This window comes from Punctularia strigosozonata (genome assembly GCF_000264995.1).
Source record: "Punctularia strigosozonata HHB-11173 SS5 unplaced genomic scaffold PUNSTscaffold_2, whole genome shotgun sequence".
Classification (NCBI taxonomy): domain Eukaryota; kingdom Fungi; phylum Basidiomycota; class Agaricomycetes; order Corticiales; family Punctulariaceae; genus Punctularia; species Punctularia strigosozonata.
This window is the reverse complement of record NW_006767434.1, coordinates 889,910-907,744: the sequence shown is the minus strand read 5'-3', so window position 1 is coordinate 907,744 and position 17,835 is coordinate 889,910. Positions and strand designations below refer to the sequence as shown.

The following is a 17,835-nucleotide window of genomic DNA, read 5'->3' as shown; positions in this document are numbered from 1 at the left end:
TGGGTAAATCTTGCAGCCCCATTAGCCTGCTTCTTGGAGTTTCACAGCTTTAGCATGATCTGGTCACATTCTGATCTCCACTCAACAGGCTGATTTCTACATCCTCCCTGCTGGCGGATTACCCGTCCTTCTCGCAAGCAGCGGAGTTAAATCAGCGCTTGTTGGAGCGGGTATCACCCCACGGCACCAAATCATCATGTTCCCATTGGCATCGTGTACGTATAGGCGGCCGGAGCATCTACCCGGACTCCATTATTTTCCTCTCCGGACTGACATGGAAGTCGCTTTTACATGGGGCACGAATCGGTCTCCTAATCTCAAGAAAACGCGTCGCCTTTTTGCCTTCTGGTTCTACGCCACATGAAGGCTGCTGCGACCTTGTCGGAGCGATGGCGGAGCCATTATTCCGCTCCTCCAAATAATCACAGCCCGGGAATGCTTGCGCCAAGGTCCAGGCCCATGATATCTTCTATGTCAGGAACGTAGATGCTATGCCCAATGCACGGGCCTCGCCATCGGGCCTACAGCTGCGCCTCGTAACCCTACGACAGAAAATCAAGGTTCAAGCATCTCGAAGATTCGGCCGTCGGGTATTGGGGTGCATGCATATACCGCCACGCCGGTATCAAACATCGCAGCCGGGGTCGGTGCCCCGTCCGGTGCGGGGAACGGCGTATCAGATCTTCGCTCGCTATCTCACCTCATAGACGCCCGTGGATCTCACCGCCGACGATTCACGATATCTCGGGGTCCCTGGGAAGCCCGTGCTCCCATCCAGCGATGCCGGCATGCTGGATTGCCTTCGCGTCCCCTTGTCGATGCAAGGGGGCATCTTGTAATTCGACCGACGCGGGTGCTTCCTTCAGTGCCTGCTGCGTCGCTCCTTCTGCAGGGCGAATTCAACCTGCACTTTAATGTACGAACAACCCATGTTTCTACGCTGTTGTCGTTAGCGCTTGCAGTCGACGGTATCTCAAGGTTATCGGAGTTCTACAAGTGCATGCACATCAGAAGTATCTCCGCATGTGCCCGCTAGCTTACGAGTCAGAGCTTCTTTCCTCGTCTGATGGCCAACCCCGAAGAGCGCGCTACTACAGGGCGAATCTATACACCCGCGACGCTTGCAGTTTGGCGCAGGCGCGTTGCATGAGAGCTCCGATGACGGTGCGGCCCTGCTACGGTACTCGGTAACGTGTTCACTCCGGCCACAGCACTCGTCGGAATAGGCTTTGCTGGACTCATCCACGCATCGGAGCTACAAACTTGGTTCATACCGCGCCAACGTTGGCGCAAATTGTATGGTATGGGAACGCACCGAGCCACGGAGAGTGGAGTGTTTACCGATTCGCAAACGTTCGATTCAGGCTTGGCGTCATCCTCCTGCAGCTGGAGTCCCGATACGCGGCCCGACGCGCGAACCGTGTCGCCGACGATTCGCAGGCACAGGTACGCTGGCGCGAGTGTATTCAGCCCGAAGCTGATGGGCGGTGCGTTTGCATTCGCGTTCAAATCGAGCGTCCGTAGCTTCGGCCCTTCTAAGAGCCTCAAGAGACGCTCAAAGTCTAACCTTCGAACGAGGCCACATGGTCGCGATAATTCTGGTGACTACACAATGGATAACCTGGGACTGGACGCAATAGACCCGGCGTGTGTTCTGACGCACGTCTGCAGTTGTGGCACCGGTTGCAGGCTTGGCACAACGTCTCAGTCCCATTTGCTCATTTGCATACAATATGTGGGCACTGATCTTATCAGAATAGCGACGGTCCTGAATTCTCTTCTGCGTCCATTCAGTTCACTTCCGTCACCGAGTGTGATCAGAGAATGCAGTCACATTGGGGAATCTTAGCCTAGGAGTTGACGCAGGCACGCTTTGCATACACCCAAGTACGCTGCCGGCGGTGTTTTGCAATGACGACTGATATCAGTACTCTCGGCACCAATCACCGATCATGGACTTCCCTACGTCCACAGCCTGAGTTCCGGGTTTCAGACCGATGCACCGCCAGGCGCTCGACGGCGCTGTCTAGATCCCGGGTCACCGCCTCAACCCGTAGGTAGCCGAGTTTTTGGAAGGTGCTATTACGGGCCGCCTGTATCATTATGCATTTCCTCCGGCCTATGGCTCACGTACACGTATTCAATCGTACGAAACATTTCCGGCCAACCTAGCAGGCCCCTGCATCTTATAGAAGTCGATGCGAACAGTCCGGGCGTGATGAATGTCCTGATCATGACCGCCGGCGCGGACGCTCGAAGTAACTTAGGATCGCAGCTAGTGATATGCGAGTAGGATAAGCCGTGCTTCGCCCGGTACATAGTAGCCATCGAAACTTGTGATCATGACCCAATGTCGCAGGAGTCGGATGTACGAGTATTATTGTCTTTATCTGACGGCTGCGATGAGATTGATCGTTCCAGTTGGAGGCCGTTTCTTGAATTGTGGCTCTTGAGTTGGAGGAGCGAGCATGTAGCTCCTAGCTCCTGTGTCCGTTTCAGGCAACGAAGCAGAGGGTTTTCGCATGGCGTCCACGTGGTTACCGGCCTCCCTGACATCATCCAAGCCCGTTGTTGCCACCTGGTATCGCTCGGAAATTTCGGTCAGCCCTGGTACAGCCCAGCGGCCTTAACGAAGTCTTGATGTGCTACTAATTGGCGCGTCGCTTCGCTGATGCCTACACCACAGTCTATACCGCCGCCCATCAATGCATCTATACCAGCCATCGAAGTCGTTAAACGGAATGATCGCCACAGCAACACTCGCCGAGTCTTCGTTGGCCCTACGCCAGAGAGGGCGCTCACACAGCTGAGCGTGCGAAGTCAGCGGGCAAAGAAAGCGCGCAGCACCGGTGGATCGGAGTCGGATAGCGATGACGAGAGCCTCACGGACGCAATCAAGCACCACGCCTTTCAATTCTTCCTGGGTAAAGGCGGACGCGAGGAGGATTGGGATCAAGATGAGGAGCGTCATATACGTCAGGAGATGCTTCAGCGATGGAGGGAGAGCGAGTACTACACCAAGGTGTTCCGTCGCCGGAGGAACAAGGAGCCTGTACCGAAGTGGGTTGGAGGCAGCTTCGAAGTCGGAGACTTCTTAGGCGTCAATGTCATTCACGATCCTCCGCATACAAATTATCAGCATGACTCGCCTTCCGGAACAACTCACCAACCGTCGGGCTCTCGGCTCGAGCCTGATGCACATTCCCGTTCAAATTTCGGCCTCTCCACGGCAAACTTGGATGTCACCTCGGAGGGACGAAGTGGTCCTTCGACGAATGGTTTCCCTCCTAACAGGAATTTCGTCGAAGAACCACGGCCTCTCAGCGATTCCTCTAGTGCCCCTCTATTGCCTCGTCCTGGGCCCAGCGGGCGAGAAGTTGCAGTCCGCTTTGCCAGCGACGAACAGACTATCTCACAGGACACACATGTCAACGACACCGTCGCTCGTACTACGCTCCCTTCAGATGGGCCTCTACCACCATCTATCGTGCTCGGGCGTTCTGGTCCGGGTATATCAGCCACGAGCGCTGGGGCAGCCGAGCTGGCGACCGCCGAGAATGCAGTACCATGGGGGGAGGTTGTGATGCGTGGTGCGTATATGTTCTGACCCGTGGATAGAGCACTGACCCAGAACGTAGACAGAATGCTATGCCGAGTGCTCTATAGTAGGGAAGATGTGGGCACTAACTTCGACGAGGAGAAGAACTCTACGGCTCGGCATCTCACGCCTATCAAATGGGGCGAATGCCTGCTCGTTTGGCGTAAAGACCGACTCGAGATTTACGACGAATATGTATGTAGCTCACACTCGAACGAGTGGCTGCTTGGCCTAATATTCATCGCTCGTATAGAAGACTCCGCTGAAGGAGCGTTTGCTGGGACATAAGCGTCTCGCACACACTATACCGTTGGACCCTGCGAAGACAAAGTTGTCATGCTACTGCTTCGTCGACTTGACGTTCTGCCTCACTAGCGCTCCAAAGGGTAACCGCGGTGTTCACAAAGCTACCGGATTCCTGCATGGAGAGAAGGGTCTGAACGTCTACATATTCAAGGCGAGATGTCGAACGCGCGCCGCCGACTGGATGTGGCAGTTATGGTACACAGAAGTCGTCTCTAGCACGTTGCTGGTTTACTCACGTTGACTCGCCCATAGGCGGCAGCTGGGTGGTATCCTACCTCCCTTCCTGGAGGTGCGGATTCCCGTTATGGATACTCGATTGAAGATCGATATTCCGGAGCCGGAGGACTGGCAGCACATCAATGCATTGTTGACGAACGACAACGTCCTTGCTATGTGCACCGACGCCCTCAAGCACCTTCCGGACTGGGACGCCCTCGTCGAGGAGCCAATACGTGAAGGCGACGCTAGGCTTCATCTCGCCTGGCGCATGGACCTGGACATTGACTGGGTACAGGAGTACGACATCGAAGGGAAGCTGCGACCTTGGGCTGTAACCTGTGGTATCGCAATGAAACAGGTTCGCTCGGTTGTTATCCCATGTACCAGAACATGCTCATCCTTGATTAGGCCAAGAAGATGGCACACCTCGAATTGCGTCTGGGCCGCCATTTTCCGACACACCTTCACACTAAAGACGGAAGCCGGCTCGACGAACCTCCCTCTATCGAAGGCTACCTCGACCGCATACGCCCTAACACCCAAGCGAAGCATGCGGTCTATCTAGCGACACACGACGGCAACCTTTTCTCTCTCAACCCCTCTAATGCCGACCCTCCTCGCCCGCCAGGCATGCCTCCCTTCCTGGCTTCTCCGAGCTCGGCAAATCCCACACGATCGCCTCGCGAGCAGGAGGTTCTCAGGGGTGCACGCCAAATCCTCGATGCAGGTGGCGTGATCGACCTCAGAAACGTGTTGACAGTGCGGAGGGCGTTCCAACCTCATGCAGCGGCTCGGCACGACGAAACGCCTCCGAAGCACCTCGCCGGATGGGAGGAGCAGGAAGAGTCCGTCGAGACAGCAGAGAGGACACACAGCGACGACGAGGATGAAGGAGGGGAAGAGGCGCTCGCCAAATCGCCTGATAAACCTCGCATGAAGATGCGAAGGAGCTTCGAGCTGCTGCTGATGACCGGGCATGTGATCCGGTTTGAAGTGAGGGAGCGCCGTTCCCGACACACCGTACCTCCGAGCTGAACGTCCCGGGTTCTAGGCATACTCACGACGGGTGGCTTTGGAATGGATTGACCGCCTACGCACATTGGTCGCATACTGGAAGAAACGCCACCACATCGATGCCCGCGATGAGATGGACCTCGTGCAGGCTTCACATCCACGGTTAACTCCGCAAGTCCACGTCCACGGCGAGGACCCGGATGCGCCTCCGGAATTGCCACCTGATCCAGAGACGTCCGCGACAGCGTTGAGCTTCTTCTACAACCATTGCATCCTAGACGGGTGTCGGAGTATCCTCAAGGGCGGCAGGTTATATGTAAGAGAAGGCATGTGGGGCCAATATAAGTGAGTACTCAAAGGGTCTCATGCTATGGGATCGCCATTGAGCGGACTTTTCTAGATACGTCCAAGCCTTCCTGGTATCTGGGCATTTAGTCCAGTATCGCATCATGTCCCAAAGCTCGCTCCATCGTCGCCGGAAAAAGCACACCATTCATCTCCTTGATGCGTATGTTTGCTCAGGGGCCTTTGCTGCCCAGACGCTCCCGAACGGTCAGTACGACCCGAACGCGCCCCCCACACCCCGCCGATACCAAGACGGCCTCGAGGCCGACGATCGCGAAGAGGAAACCTTATTCATGGTCTGGTACAAGTCCCACAAGAACGTCATGGGCGTCATGCCCGGCACCACCCTCGGCGGCGACGATGCCGCTGCGAACGAGAACGCAGATCTAGAAAAGGCTACGTTGCCGGAACTGGACGTCAAAATGGCGAAGCGGAAGGTAGCTATCTTCCGGACGAGGAGCAGGCTGGAGCGGGACGTGTGGTGCTGGGCCATCAATTGCGAGATCGAGAAGGTCGTGAGGGCGAGCAAGGATAGGGAAGTCAGGGTTCGGGAGGATGGTGGGCTGGTGGAGCTTTAAGCATTCTCCATCACCATCCGGTCCGGTCGGTCGTTTTTGTACACAGTGGACTTGGTGCTGGACAGCGGATACCGCCTTGACGTTACATACCTTAATCACCCCCGCACTTGGTGTGACTTAAATAACACATGCCATTCCGTCACTATCTTGGACCGGCGATAAATGCAATTATTCAGGACATAAGGTTACAGTAAATGTGAAACGAGGGCAGCGCCGAGAACTATGATTTCGGCTTTTTCGCTGCAAGAGGAGCTTCAGTGAGTTGTCAGAAGCAGCAGCAACGCAACCATACCTCCGTATTTGCTACGGGCTGATCTCCTATTCACCACCCCGTTCAAATCTAATGTGCCACGCACGACCTTATACCTGTTATACCGTTGTAAGCCTTTGCAGTCAAAGCTTCGTACAGCACTTTCACGTACTTGACACCCGGCAAATCCTGTGCACGACCGCCTCTGACAAGCACCACACTATGCTCCTGTAGGTTATGGCCTTCACCACGAATGGACGCTGTGATACCCTTGCCCGTCACCAACTTGATCTTCGCGACCTTACGCTTGGCCGAGTTAGGCTTCTTCGGCTTCATCCACGTCACGGCGGACACCACACCCTTGTGAAATGGGTTGCCTTCCAATAGGGGAGACCTCGGGTTTCGTTTACGGTTCTTCTTGCCGATGGGCTTTTTGCGGCGCATGGCTTGGTTCATGGTCACCGACGCAGACGGTGTAGCGTGGAATGAGCGGGCCAGCAAGGAAAGAGGTAGCGCAGAAGGTTGACGTGGCTGAATCCTTAGTGGACGTATCGACGGCTGCCATGTTGGCGCCGCCGTACGGGCTAGTGAGCGCAATGCGCCGAACATCGTACGCCGGGTGCAGCAACAGCGGACTCCGACTCGACACCCGGGGATAGTGAGAAGTGGCGTGGGAGCGAGAAGAGAGCGCGGCTGCGACGATCGTCGATGTCGACGACAACGACAACGACGTTGCTGAGTGACTACTCGCACAACAAATCAAGGTATTGCCCGCGTGTCAACATGGCAATAACCTTGATACAACTTGGTCTCTATTATCCGGCTCGCAGACCTCAACGATTGGGCGAGCATGTCGCTTAACTCGCTCCCAAATGAATTGCTCGCGGAGGTCCTTGGGCATGTGTCCTTCAGGGATATATGCAGAATTGCTCGTGTAACATACTTCCCCGCGTTAAATCCCGGTAACTCGGATCTCATGTCTCCGCTAGATCTGTCGCAGGTTTCAGGCTGTCATCGAAGAAAGCACGGAGATGCAGTATATATTGGAGCTTGGACGCGCAGGCATGATTGACATCAACACTCAAGCCTGTCTCGGCGCTCGTGAACGGCTGAAAGCTCTCATACGGCAGCGTTCAGCCTGGGAGAAAGGGGAATGGATAGAACTCGTGACGATTCCGCAGCCGACGCAACTTCGGATGATAAACTGCTATGACTTCGTCGGAGGACTGTACGCAAGCTCTTGGTGGTCCGGATCCACCAACGGCCACGACCTCCTGCATATCGCACGCTTGCCCAGTCTTTCAGCTATGACAGCCCCCCAACAACCTCTTTACATTGGAAGAGTAGACGCGCGTAGGGCGGCTTTCGGCATTGATCCTAGCCAGAATCTTATAGCGTTTTCGGAACGTTCTTTCTCGGAAACTCAAGAGTACGTTGCTTGTCTGTCACAAAGGGCCTAATAGCTGAACACACGAACTGCAGTAGCATGACGACTACTATTTACCTCAATTCCATCAGTGACGGTTTTGTCCACCCGGCGGCAGCCAATCCGACCCTGACATATTGCTTTCCGACGTCATATGGTGATCAGGTACCCGTCTACCTGCATGACGACATGCTTGCCGTCCGTTGTACCTATCCTCCACTTGATCGGCTGGTCATCTGGTGCTGGAAGACAGGCAAGATTGTAGTTGTACGTGACCACTCAGCTCGTCTTGCTCGTCGATATGTTGAACAGCTAACGACCACTAGGACACGGATCTGACACTTGGATCGAAGTTCGCCTTCGTTACGAACCGTTGCTTTTTCCTTACCATGCAGGGGAATCCTGGGTCGATCGTCCTTTTTTCTTTCTCAGATTCGGAGTGTTTATCAGAACTATCCGATGGTCTCATCGCTCAGCTTGATTTCCCTCAGCTTCAGGATGGGTATACGGCTAGCTTCGATGTTCCCGAGGTTCCCCAGGCTTGTGGTCCTACTGGCTATGGAAACTGGAAGGCCGATCCGGAAGCTAGAGTCTTCCTCTTCGTCGCAACAATATGGGACCGCGAGGGGAGGCCATCCGTGATGCGTTACTTCTACTTCGTGCATCATCGCACACTCCGTTCATATTTGTACCGATATCACCGTCAGCCGGGACTTAGAGCGTGGGATCCTATTGTTCCTTGGGAAGACTGGGGGCCGCAAGGGGCCCGATTACTGAAACAAGTCAGCGCAAGCTGGCAAGTTGATCATCTATTCAGGTATGGCCTCTTCGTTATTTGCAGGAACAAGCTTGTGAAACAACCGGACAGGCCTATTTATGGCGAACGAGTCGTGTTGCCGGCGACTTGGACAAATGGCGAGGATGGCGCTGAGGATCAGCCGCCTTGGGATGCAACAGCTCTCTGCGTCATCGACTTCAACGTCTTCCAAGTGCGAAGGTCGCTTGCGCAACGTGGATATGACATCCCCGATACGGGCTCCCACGTTGTTGAAGTCTCTGAGCCGACCACCATGCCACCTGAGGACGTTTTCGAGTCAGCGGTAACCACTTCCCTGCCATATCGCATTACACGCGGTACGTTGCCCATCGAGCAGGTGGACACGGTGATGGTGGAACAGGACTGTCTGGCGGTGCTACATATGGTTGGCCATCCGGTGTTTGTGTTATCGTCTTCGCTGACGCCTGAGCAGACTGTCAAAGAAGGACGCGCACATAAAGTGCTACGAGTGTTCGCAGTTTGACCGTGTTCAGTCAACGCCTTAGGCGGCTTGTGCTCTGTGCTTGTGCCCTATTTCGTTATATTGCCTTCATTCACGAGCTACCGCAGCGATGGCCTCGAACAGCCGTGAGCGATATGGTCCGTATATCCCGTCTGCAGTAAATATGATGTATATGCAGATGAGCAGTGTTACAAGAATAAAATGCGACGACAACACAGAGCAAGCGCAAAAGCAAGAGTTGAGCATCCAGCGACAACGAATATTCCGTCCAGAATTTGGTAGCACATTGTGATTATATCGGCAAATTCTCCTTCTCGTCGAGGATGTCTGATCGGCACTTGTCGCTGCTTGGACCCAACAGCGCTTGTTCCACCTCGAAGCTGTCTTCCCCGTCGCCGCCGAATGAGAGGTCCCAACGAGGGTCCTCGTGCAATAGGCTGGGTCCGTCCGCCATGGCCATGCTTTGGCCCGTCATGTCAATCTTGATGGGCGAGTCATTGGCGTCAACTTCTTCTATGCCGCCGAGGCCTAGACCTAATCGTCCACCTCGACCGTTTTGCCTCTCCGCGAACGCCCTGGCAGCGCCACCAGGGGTGGGCTTCGGTGGCTTGAGTTTCGACGGCACAGACGGCTGCGAAAGGCCCAGTCCTCCCAAGCCAAGGGCGTCAAACTTCGTCACGAAGGCTTGAAGCGCGGATCGTTCGTTCTCCAGCTTGAGCCTCATCTATCCTTCCTCGTCAGCAATGATCTACTGGAACGCGCAGATAACATCACCTTCTTCTCTTTGTCCAGCTGCTTGATCAGTTCTTCTGCCCAAGCTTCCTTCTCTTCGCGTTTCCTAGTCTCCCTCTCCAGCTTCGCACTCCACTCTCGCTCGACGTCTTCGCGCACTTGACGCAGTGGTTCGCCAAGATTGCTCTCGTACCCGCGGACAACGATCTCAAGCTCCTTGATCGTCTTGGCCTGATCAACGATCAACTTGTCCTTCTCGCTCTCCGGAGCGTCGGCGGGCAAGGGCGGCCGTGCCATGAGTGCAGCCTCAAGGGAAAGGATCTGTGTCGCCTGGGTCTCGAGTTCTCGTCTCGCAGACAGAAGTTCTTGTTGCAACTGCCAGCGCAACGTTATTGGAAGGGCGATGGAAATGCAAGTTGCGCACGAACCTGATATGGTGACATGTCGAAGTCAACCTTAGTCGGACTTGCGGGGCGCGACTTGTCGCCCTGCGTCTCATCGACGGTCTGACTAGTCAAGATCAACTTGGTCAGCTGCTTGATGCGTGCGTTAAGATCCCTCATGGCTTTGGACTCGTCGTGTTGCTATGACACGTTGTTTAGCATTCAAATAAACGTTGTCTCGCAAGTCACCTACCTCTTGGGCAGAGAGACGACGAGATTTGACGGGAGCTTCCCGCTCTCTGTCAGACAGCCTGCGCTTGAGGTCCTCGATCTCCAGTCGGTATCGCTCGATAAGGGCGTCAGTATCCACTACTTCATTCTTCTTGGCGCTCAGCACGACCTTCTTGATTCGCTGAGCGAACAGGAGCGTGTTTGTCGTTTCGGGGACGTGAGTCGCGTCTGGTGATAACGTGCAGATGACGGATATACGTGCATCACCAGATAAAGATGGCTGGAGCAGTCGGGTGAGCTTCGAGTTCCGGAACGGTACGTAGTCACTGGACATGTAGTTTGTCAACTAAATACCGGTCAGAGGGAGGAATAGCGCTCACGATTTCCCCTTGGCGGCGTTGTCAGCGAGAGTCGATATAACAGATCCGAGTGTCAAGAGACTGCGTGAATTGTCAGTGCTATGACGGGTCCCTGTAGATGGGGACTGACCTGGTGTTGATGTACTTGCCTTCTCTTGTACGATCTTTGTCCGAGGTGGCTTTCTCCGAGCCAGCCAAATCGATGAGGCTCTATAACAGCGTTCGCATTAGTCCAGTCTGATAAAGTGGTCCAACTTATCCTGACCAATGTACTTGTTTGTACGCTCCTTCCTCCTATTGCTTGCAACCGTGGTCCGCCTGGAGTTGGGGGACAGGGACCAGGTGTCTGCCTGCCACTGGTTGAACTTGAATTGAGACCCTCGCCACGTTCGCGGCTCTCGATTACTACCCGGAAGACAGAGTGACTCCGGCTACTCCGTTCATTCCAGTCCGTTGTTGCAGTTCGGCGGTTGCCTTCTCCACGCTTGATGACCTCCCGCATCTCCTTCAGACTAGTGACCACTTCCTCCCGGAGCGGGGCAAGCCAGATGTTGGCCCCGGTACCCTGTATCTGTACCTGGGAAGGTGACGAAGGCGGAGCGAGCAGATCATGGATGGCCTCATTGTAAATCTCGAGGTAAGAGCACCGAAGCAGGTATTCGCGAGTTGGGGTGCGACGGATGAAGGCGAAGATGTCCTTCATGGCGCGTGGGATGATACCAGGTTCATCGTCGTTCCCGCTCAAAGTGAAGGTTTTCCCGGACGCTGTCTGACCGTACGCGAAGACCACGGAATTGAAGCCTTCCATAGCCGCGTGCACATGTGAGCGCGCGACCGCGTTGTACACCGGTTTGTTGGCAGAGCCTTGTAGGATCTCGTCGAAGTGGAATTCAGGGGGGGATGATGATGATGATTTGACGTGCTGTGGTAGTAGCTTGATGGACTTGGCCTGGGTTGAGGTGCCTGGGGTTGCGGTCCAGGCTGAAGCGCCAGAAGTTGGTCGAATGCTGAGGTCATATTAGCGTTACATTAACGAACAAACGAGATAATCTTACCGAACGGAGACAAGTACTTTGTCCTTGCTACCATGGTCGGCGGCAGGTAACTGCGACTCGTCGATTTCGGCAGATATATCGCCTGGCTCAAGGCTTTCAAAGTCGACTAGCGCTGCTTCTGGATCCACTCTACTAACATCCATGGCGCTCACTGGGCGCAGCAGTGGGCTGTCTGTTTCTCTGGACCTTGGAGTAGTAGGCGTCTTCGGACGAGGTGAAGCCGACCCATGACGGGGTCGCGATGGCGTTCCCGGTGCAAGAGACAGAGGCTGAACGCAGCAATATGTTCAGCAACTCTCGATTTCCCCGGGGCAAAGACCGTTTACCCTCGGCTTTGCGTTTAGGCGTGTCCTTGACTCTGACGAAACTGCAGCCTTGTATTTCTTGGCCGACCCGAGTACGCTTGACGGCCTCGACGCATTATCCGTCGAGTTGGAAGCAGACAAAGGTCGCTTGATAGGCGTTGCCAACGTGCGGTTAGGCTTCATCGTCGTTGAGGGTGGCCTGGGTGTGCGGGTCCTTCCCACGGTTGGCCAGAGTTAGACGCGTTCTGGTCACGTGGACGCGTTGCTGGATATATAAGCGGGCATTTTTCTCCCTTCGCCTGTTTCTTCCAGAGGGCTGCCACGCTGCGCTGGTTCAACTCGAGACTATCGCAGTGCCAGGACTCATCGAGTCTTACGCCCCCGAGAGCACTGTCAGGCTAGGAAGTGTCCCGGCTAGTTCACGCCGTGGCATGTCGATTTTTTCCTGCGACATCTGACGAGTAGAAGGGGATTGCTTCTGTGAGTCGCTCATTCATACTCTTTGCTTGATTGTTTGTCGATGAGGGTTTCCAAACCTGATTTAATGAGCCTGACGCCGACTAGACATCGGCTGCTTGATGCTACCTTTTCGTTTTCGCTGAGGCTTCTACACACGCCCTTGTACTGGTAGCGAAGTGCTGATGACCTGCCTTAACAGTTTTCTTGCGCATATAAAGTGCTGAATCGCATGTCAACCTGTACATACATGTCATTTACGATGCATACCTTGCTCTCGAATGAACACCGACGCGATGTCTGATTAGTCCATGTATGTACCATCGCGGAGCTTCGAATCAGAAACAGTCTTGCCCCTAGACTCAGCTTTCCATGTCGTTTGGACCCTGCAGTGTCCCGTACTCGTGTCTGTCAGGTAGTGGACGGCTTAACAGCCTTCTTCAGGAAACCATATGGGAATGCTCCTGGTACCCAAATGTTATCGGCGCCTATTGCGTTACCCTCGCTCCCTCTTCCTCCTCCCTCGCCGCCCCACGTTTCATGTTGTCGATGTCCTCTGACGAGAATCGAAGTGCGTCTGACCCTGCGCATCCGCTGTCCGACGTACCTGCTCATGAACATACAGAGTGCTATCCGAATCGAATGTGGAACTGATAGCTCTCGCGTGGGTACTCCCGTGCCGAGCTCGGCGCATCGCCTTTAGCGGAAGGGTTAGCTTACCTTCACTGCGAGGACATTGTTCATGGGGATCTATGTGCGGTATCGGTTCTCATAAAACACATCTCTCCCGCATGAAGGCTAATGTACTCATACTTGACAAATATAAAGCAAGCATATCCGACTTCGGACACACTATCGTATCCACAGTGACAATTGCGGTCACCGTTAGCAACACCACCGCGCGATGCTTTGGAATTCTTAGACGGAACGGAATTCATCCGAACAGGCACAGCGATGTTTTCGCTTGCCGTCGTGTATGTTTGTATCAATCACCGTGATCAACTATCAGTCTTCATGGATATACCACAGGCATATAGTGTGAGGCCTCCTTCTTATCAGACCTCCAAAGATTTCGCTGTCTTAGGTCTCATTCTCCAAGGCCAAGACATAGTACGTCCGTCGCCAGACGACCATCCTGGACCTGGTGAGGATATATGGACTCTAATGGAACGTTGCTGGCTCTCGCATCCTTCCCTTGAGATCCTCTGTTTCTGACATTTTATCCGAACTTAACAATCTCTGCACGCCCTGTCATGGACTTCATGTCTCTCCTGCCGGCAAGGACGATCGCGCACGCGGATTGCCCTTGCAACAGTCCCTATTCGTCAATATGCAATCTCCAACGCCAATACCAAGTAGGTATCCGAAGAGTGTTGCCCTCCATTGCATGTTACCTTACCACACTACATTCTTGTCTCATATTTATGCATTACTTTCCGTGCAGCTACCCGGGGTGATTCCATAATGTATAGTCGGCAAACTCACCTGCGTTGCAGGTGAACTTTTACCTCATATTCGGACTGGGGCTGCCAGCATGAGGGTGAAATAGTTAATCCTTCAGGTGAATTTTACCTGTCGGGAAGAACAATTTCACCTGGGGAGGGTTTTTTTTGCCCACCTGAGCATCAGGCGAATGCACAGGTGCAGGTCACCTGTCCTGAACGCCATATGCACGTGGGGGTATGGCGCGCCATGGGCGCGCCGGTCCGACTCCCCATTTGACCGTTTGACCAGGCTGGAGAGGAATACTCTCCGATCTATACTAAAGGTAGGCGGCTACCGGGAGCCCGCAAAAAGAGCATTCATGGGTGTATTACAGGAGCTGAACCGGCCCTCATCCACTACAAAAAATGGGAGATGGACCGGTGTCGGATCTCAGCCGGTCAGATACTTTGGTAGTGTATCATTGTATGAACGCCGTCCATTGTGGAGTGCATGGCGGTTTTGGTCAGGGACGTTTCTAGGATTCATTTCTGGTTGTAGACGTGCGGATGGGTGCAATTAAGGCATTTAACGTACTATCACATCACGGCAGTTACAGTGCACTGGTAGTAATATATCAAGTAACAAGAACAGTCACCGATTTGATGTTGAGCAAATCTGGGAAGAACCGTTCTGCTTGATCCACATATTCGTTTTAAACTCAACCATAGAGATAGTCCCCTTCAGGTTGCCCTCGAAGGACATGAGCGATGACAGCTTGAAGTCCGGTGAGTTTGGTTGAACCTCGGACATGTTGCGCCCGTCATAAATCGGTACTGTTATACAGTAATTAACATAGAGAATTAGAACACCGAATGCATGGCAGGAGACTCACTCATGTCGCCGTACTCCAGGAACGTAGAACTGTTGTTCCTTTACAGTTGAGCAAATCGAGATCCACGGGCCACAGCTCTTGTTGACCGGAGGAGATTCACTCCCACCAGGGCGAGTGTTGAACTCGACGGTGCCGTCGTAGATTGGAAGAGTGACTGTCCCGGAGGCATTAGCATTGTATGGAGACCATGAGAATTGCTCACGGTGATTTTTGTTTCCTGGATCGTATATCTCACCGAGCAAAGCCATGAAGCAGTTGAATTCAAAAGACAGGTCTATTCCTTTAACACCCCGAATGGAAAACCCTGACTGACCCATTGATCGGCCGACATTTCCGACATATTAGGGACAATACTCCAAAATAGCGCGGGAGTCCCTGTTGACGATTTTAGCCTTTGCCTTCAGTGACGGCGGTGATAAACGGGGGCAGAGTTTGGACATCGCCACATGTTACGAAACATCACGCTCGAATCACGATTCAATCACGTTTTGGCGGTAGTCACAGTGTGGTCACAGAGAGTCACAATCTTCCAGGAGATCGCCAAATCCCACCTGTTAACCAACTCCAACCTCCGCAAGCTCCGGGGGAGTCGGAACGGCCACGGGCGGCCCTGGGATGACTTTGCTATCACCGGGGGGAGTACATCGACACCGGTCCTCATGTCCACGTAGCAATAGCATGGATAAGCACAGTCAATACATAACTGGCAGTAGCTGGAATGCCTTAGGCAATGGTGTCTGCGGTACGTCGTTCAGTAGCGTGTACTTTTCACGCATCACCGATTCTTCTTTGGCTTTCCGGCCTTTGTGGTGGTCGGCTCCCGACCTGGAGGATGTTTCTTGCCTGCTGACAAGGCCCGTGCAGTGCCAGAAGCACCCGCGCCGGCTGTTTGTCTGATTTTGCGTGGTCGCGCAGATTCGCCAACACGCTGTCTACCGTATATTTCTTGTCGATCATTCTGAAGAGTTATGTCGCATGAGATGGGGTTCTGTGGCTGCATCATAGCGCGTACCTTTGCGCCAATCATCAACTCGTCCTCGTCGTCTTCGACGGTAAGTCGCTTGAGTCGGCGGCTTGCGGAAGGCACCCTAGCATCCTCATCGGAAGGGTCGTCAAGATCATCGTTCGTGTACGCGTCGTCGTACGAGATCACGCGGCGTGCGCTCTCCCGACGTGGCCGTTTCTTCCCCCGCTCCGGCTGCTGGCTTGGCTCATCGGCGTCTGATTCAGCGGCGGAGTGTGAGCCTGACTGAGAACGGAGGGCACCGCGGCTGGCGCTCTCGTCGTCTTCATCCTTTACAGGCACTTCGATAACTGCATGTACGCGTCGGATCAATCGAGACTCCCCGGGCTGCATGGAGTGTTGCAGGCTCTGCGCGGCAGAAGCGCTGGATGCTTGCGGCCGGGGTGCCTTCGCGTAAGTTCGCTGTTGTGGTGTTGATGAGAGTCAGCATGGATCTGCCGCGAAGACGACTGGCTTGCCTGCTCGCCAGGGTGCCAAACGATGTCATAGGCTACCATGGTCGGGCTCCGCGGTTGTTCAGTATCTTCGTCGTAGGTAGACACATGTGCTGAGGTGCGTCGTGTAGTTGTTGACGCTTTGGAGCTTGGTTGGGACGACCTGGAAGATGCAGCCTTGGCTGGGGTTGCATACGCACGAGCCTGAGGAGCCATGAATATCCGGAAGACCTGCCTCTGATGGCGGACTGGTAGCGCACCCTATGTTCTGCGAGCAGTGCATCATGCTTTGAGGCCAGTTCGTGGCGTTCTTGTTCGAGCTGACGACATTGCTCCCTCCAATGCTCGGCGTCCATGCGCAGCTGCGAAACCGTCTCCTTGAAGGTTTGCTGCAAGCTCGTACACTGTTCCTTCCATCGTTCGGACTCACGTTCGAGCTGAGATATCGTCTCAACATGTTGGTTGATCTGTCTCGGCAACGCTCAGTATCAGTATCGCTGAACCATAGGAGTTGCACGCACAACGAGCTCGCGTCTATCTGCCTGCGCTTTCCACCTATCCGCGGTCGCAGTCCATTCGTCCACCGCTTGCTTCCACGTCTGAGCCTGTTGTTTGGATGCGTGTAACGCTTTCGTCGCGTCGTCGCGCTCCTTCCGTAAATTGTGAGCCTCGGCTGTGATCTGGGTGTGTTCATGTGTGAGAGACGCAAGCGCCTGATCTGCCTCTTCTGAGAGCTGTAGATTCTTGAGTCCGAGACCTTATGAGTCTATAGAGGCCTTACTGACAGCAAGAGTTGCCCTTAGTTGTACGGTTAGTGGTGAGACTGTGGTTGCGAGCATGGTCTGGTGGTAGGGTGGTGGTGGACGTCACTGGAGACGCGTCTTGACCGCAGCCATGACCGCGTCGGATCCAACTTCGCCCACTCTTCAGCCATGTTTATGCTCTCTTATGGCATCACACTGTCCAGTCTTTACCGAGCTCTCAGATTGCACACGGAGAATGCATGTCTGCTAGGAGGCGGTACCGTTGAATGTTTTTGCCTGTTGCGAAGTCACTAGTGACCCGCCGCGTCACTTCCTCGCTTGCTTCCGGGGTCGTCCAACGCTCGCTGCAATTCAGATCTTCTTTGTCTCCATCTCTGGTGGGATGTTCATTGAAACCTCCCTCGGAACCTTTGACCTGATTCGGTTTGACGGAGTGGATCGAATACCGCGTGCGCCTTGCCAACACCGGTTGCAGGAGCCTAGCGTGCTACGACATCCATACATCACAAGTTCCACTCCTTGCTCATGATATACTGTAGAGGGATACCCTCGGTGCCGAAACCCTGCTGTAAGAACAGAAATCGGCAGGAACATTGTCGGTTTGCAGGGACATTTATATTCGTATTCCTAGTATCATCACTGGATGACAGCGAACGAGGCTCGAGGTTCTCCAGGTCGATCCAGGATACCCCTGCACAGAACGTCCGGGCCCAGGCATTCGATACCACCCGTCGGCTCCTTCCGACTTTGGCACTGTGC

General features: G+C 54.2%; 5 protein-coding genes across 5 annotated transcripts; 2 read left to right on the top strand and 3 right to left on the bottom strand.

The window, feature by feature from the left end:
• Positions 1-2,670: 2,670 nt before the first annotated feature.
• Positions 2,671-6,199, top strand: PUNSTDRAFT_124263 (uncharacterized protein; the record flags this gene model as incomplete). Its single annotated transcript, XM_007379894.1, has 7 exons — positions 2,671-3,590; positions 3,639-3,793; positions 3,852-4,099; positions 4,157-4,481; positions 4,532-5,116; positions 5,175-5,482; positions 5,538-6,199. Coding segments are annotated over 7 exons (3,064 nt in total), but the record flags the coding sequence as incomplete, so codon positions are not given.
• Positions 6,200-6,212: 13 nt separating this feature from the next.
• PUNSTDRAFT_124262 (mitochondrial 30S ribosomal protein S12) lies at positions 6,213-6,928 on the bottom strand. Its single transcript, XM_007379893.1, has 3 exons — positions 6,483-6,928; positions 6,353-6,426; positions 6,213-6,300 (listed from the first exon to the last, which is right to left on the bottom strand). Exons 1-3 carry the CDS (start codon positions 6,917-6,919, stop codon positions 6,281-6,283), a joined length of 531 nt encoding a protein of 176 aa, XP_007379955.1. The 5' UTR covers positions 6,920-6,928; the 3' UTR covers positions 6,213-6,280.
• Positions 6,929-7,160: 232 nt separating this feature from the next.
• On the top strand, positions 7,161-9,037 carry PUNSTDRAFT_141104 (uncharacterized protein; the record flags this gene model as incomplete). The annotated part of the gene is made up of 7 exons (XM_007379892.1): positions 7,161-7,244; positions 7,300-7,739; positions 7,796-8,003; positions 8,063-8,395; positions 8,444-8,553; positions 8,605-8,938; positions 8,987-9,037. The coding sequence occupies 7 exons, from the start codon at positions 7,161-7,163 to the stop codon at positions 9,035-9,037; spliced, it is 1,560 nt and encodes a 519-aa protein (XP_007379954.1).
• Positions 9,038-9,104: 67 nt separating this feature from the next.
• PUNSTDRAFT_97070 (kinesin-domain-containing protein) lies at positions 9,105-12,269 on the bottom strand. The gene is made up of 9 exons (XM_007379891.1): positions 12,103-12,269; positions 11,777-12,045; positions 10,987-11,728; positions 10,852-10,931; positions 10,743-10,802; positions 10,385-10,688; positions 10,177-10,332; positions 9,791-10,123; positions 9,105-9,740 (listed from the first exon to the last, which is right to left on the bottom strand). Exons 1-9 carry the CDS (start codon positions 12,262-12,264, stop codon positions 9,309-9,311), a joined length of 2,538 nt encoding a protein of 845 aa, XP_007379953.1. The 5' UTR covers positions 12,265-12,269; the 3' UTR covers positions 9,105-9,308.
• Positions 12,270-15,602: 3,333 nt separating this feature from the next.
• Positions 15,603-17,158, bottom strand: PUNSTDRAFT_118247 (uncharacterized protein). The gene is made up of 6 exons (XM_007379890.1): positions 17,098-17,158; positions 16,834-17,046; positions 16,573-16,779; positions 16,337-16,516; positions 15,867-16,280; positions 15,603-15,812 (listed from the first exon to the last, which is right to left on the bottom strand). Exons 1-6 carry the CDS (start codon positions 17,149-17,151, stop codon positions 15,630-15,632), a joined length of 1,251 nt encoding a protein of 416 aa, XP_007379952.1. The 5' UTR covers positions 17,152-17,158; the 3' UTR covers positions 15,603-15,629.
• Positions 17,159-17,835: the final 677 nt, after the last annotated feature.

What these genes read in the sequence shown, in the direction of transcription:
- PUNSTDRAFT_124262 (XM_007379893.1), bottom strand. Translation starts at nt 6,919, where the DNA reads ATGTTCGGCGCATTGCGCTCACTAGCCCGTACGGCGGCGCCAACATGG. An exon ending in CAGGATTTGCCGGGTGTCAA is followed by an intron (nt 6,427 to 6,482) that starts GTACGTGAAAGT and finishes ACGGTATAACAG; the next exon opens with GTATAAGGTCGTGCGTGGCA. An exon ending in AGCCCGTAGCAAATACGGAG is followed by an intron (nt 6,301 to 6,352) that starts GTATGGTTGCGT and finishes CTCCTCTTGCAG; the next exon opens with CGAAAAAGCCGAAATCATAG.
- PUNSTDRAFT_97070 (XM_007379891.1), bottom strand. Translation starts at nt 12,264, where the DNA reads ATGAAGCCTAACCGCACGTTGGCAACGCCTATCAAGCGACCTTTGTCT. An exon ending in GGCAAGTACATCAACACCAG is followed by an intron (nt 10,803 to 10,851) that starts GTCAGTCCCCAT and finishes CAATTCACGCAG; the next exon opens with TCTCTTGACACTCGGATCTG. An exon ending in TCGACATGTCACCATATCAG is followed by an intron (nt 10,124 to 10,176) that starts GTTCGTGCGCAA and finishes TTGCGCTGGCAG; the next exon opens with TTGCAACAAGAACTTCTGTC.
- PUNSTDRAFT_118247 (XM_007379890.1), bottom strand. Translation starts at nt 17,151, where the DNA reads ATGCTCGCAACCACAGTCTCACCACTAACCGTACAACTAAGGGCAACT. An exon ending in CAGATAGACGCGAGCTCGTT is followed by an intron (nt 16,780 to 16,833) that starts GTGCGTGCAACT and finishes TTGCCGAGACAG; the next exon opens with ATCAACCAACATGTTGAGAC. An exon ending in CACTGCTCGCAGAACATAGG is followed by an intron (nt 16,517 to 16,572) that starts GTGCGCTACCAG and finishes ATGGCTCCTCAG; the next exon opens with GCTCGTGCGTATGCAACCCC.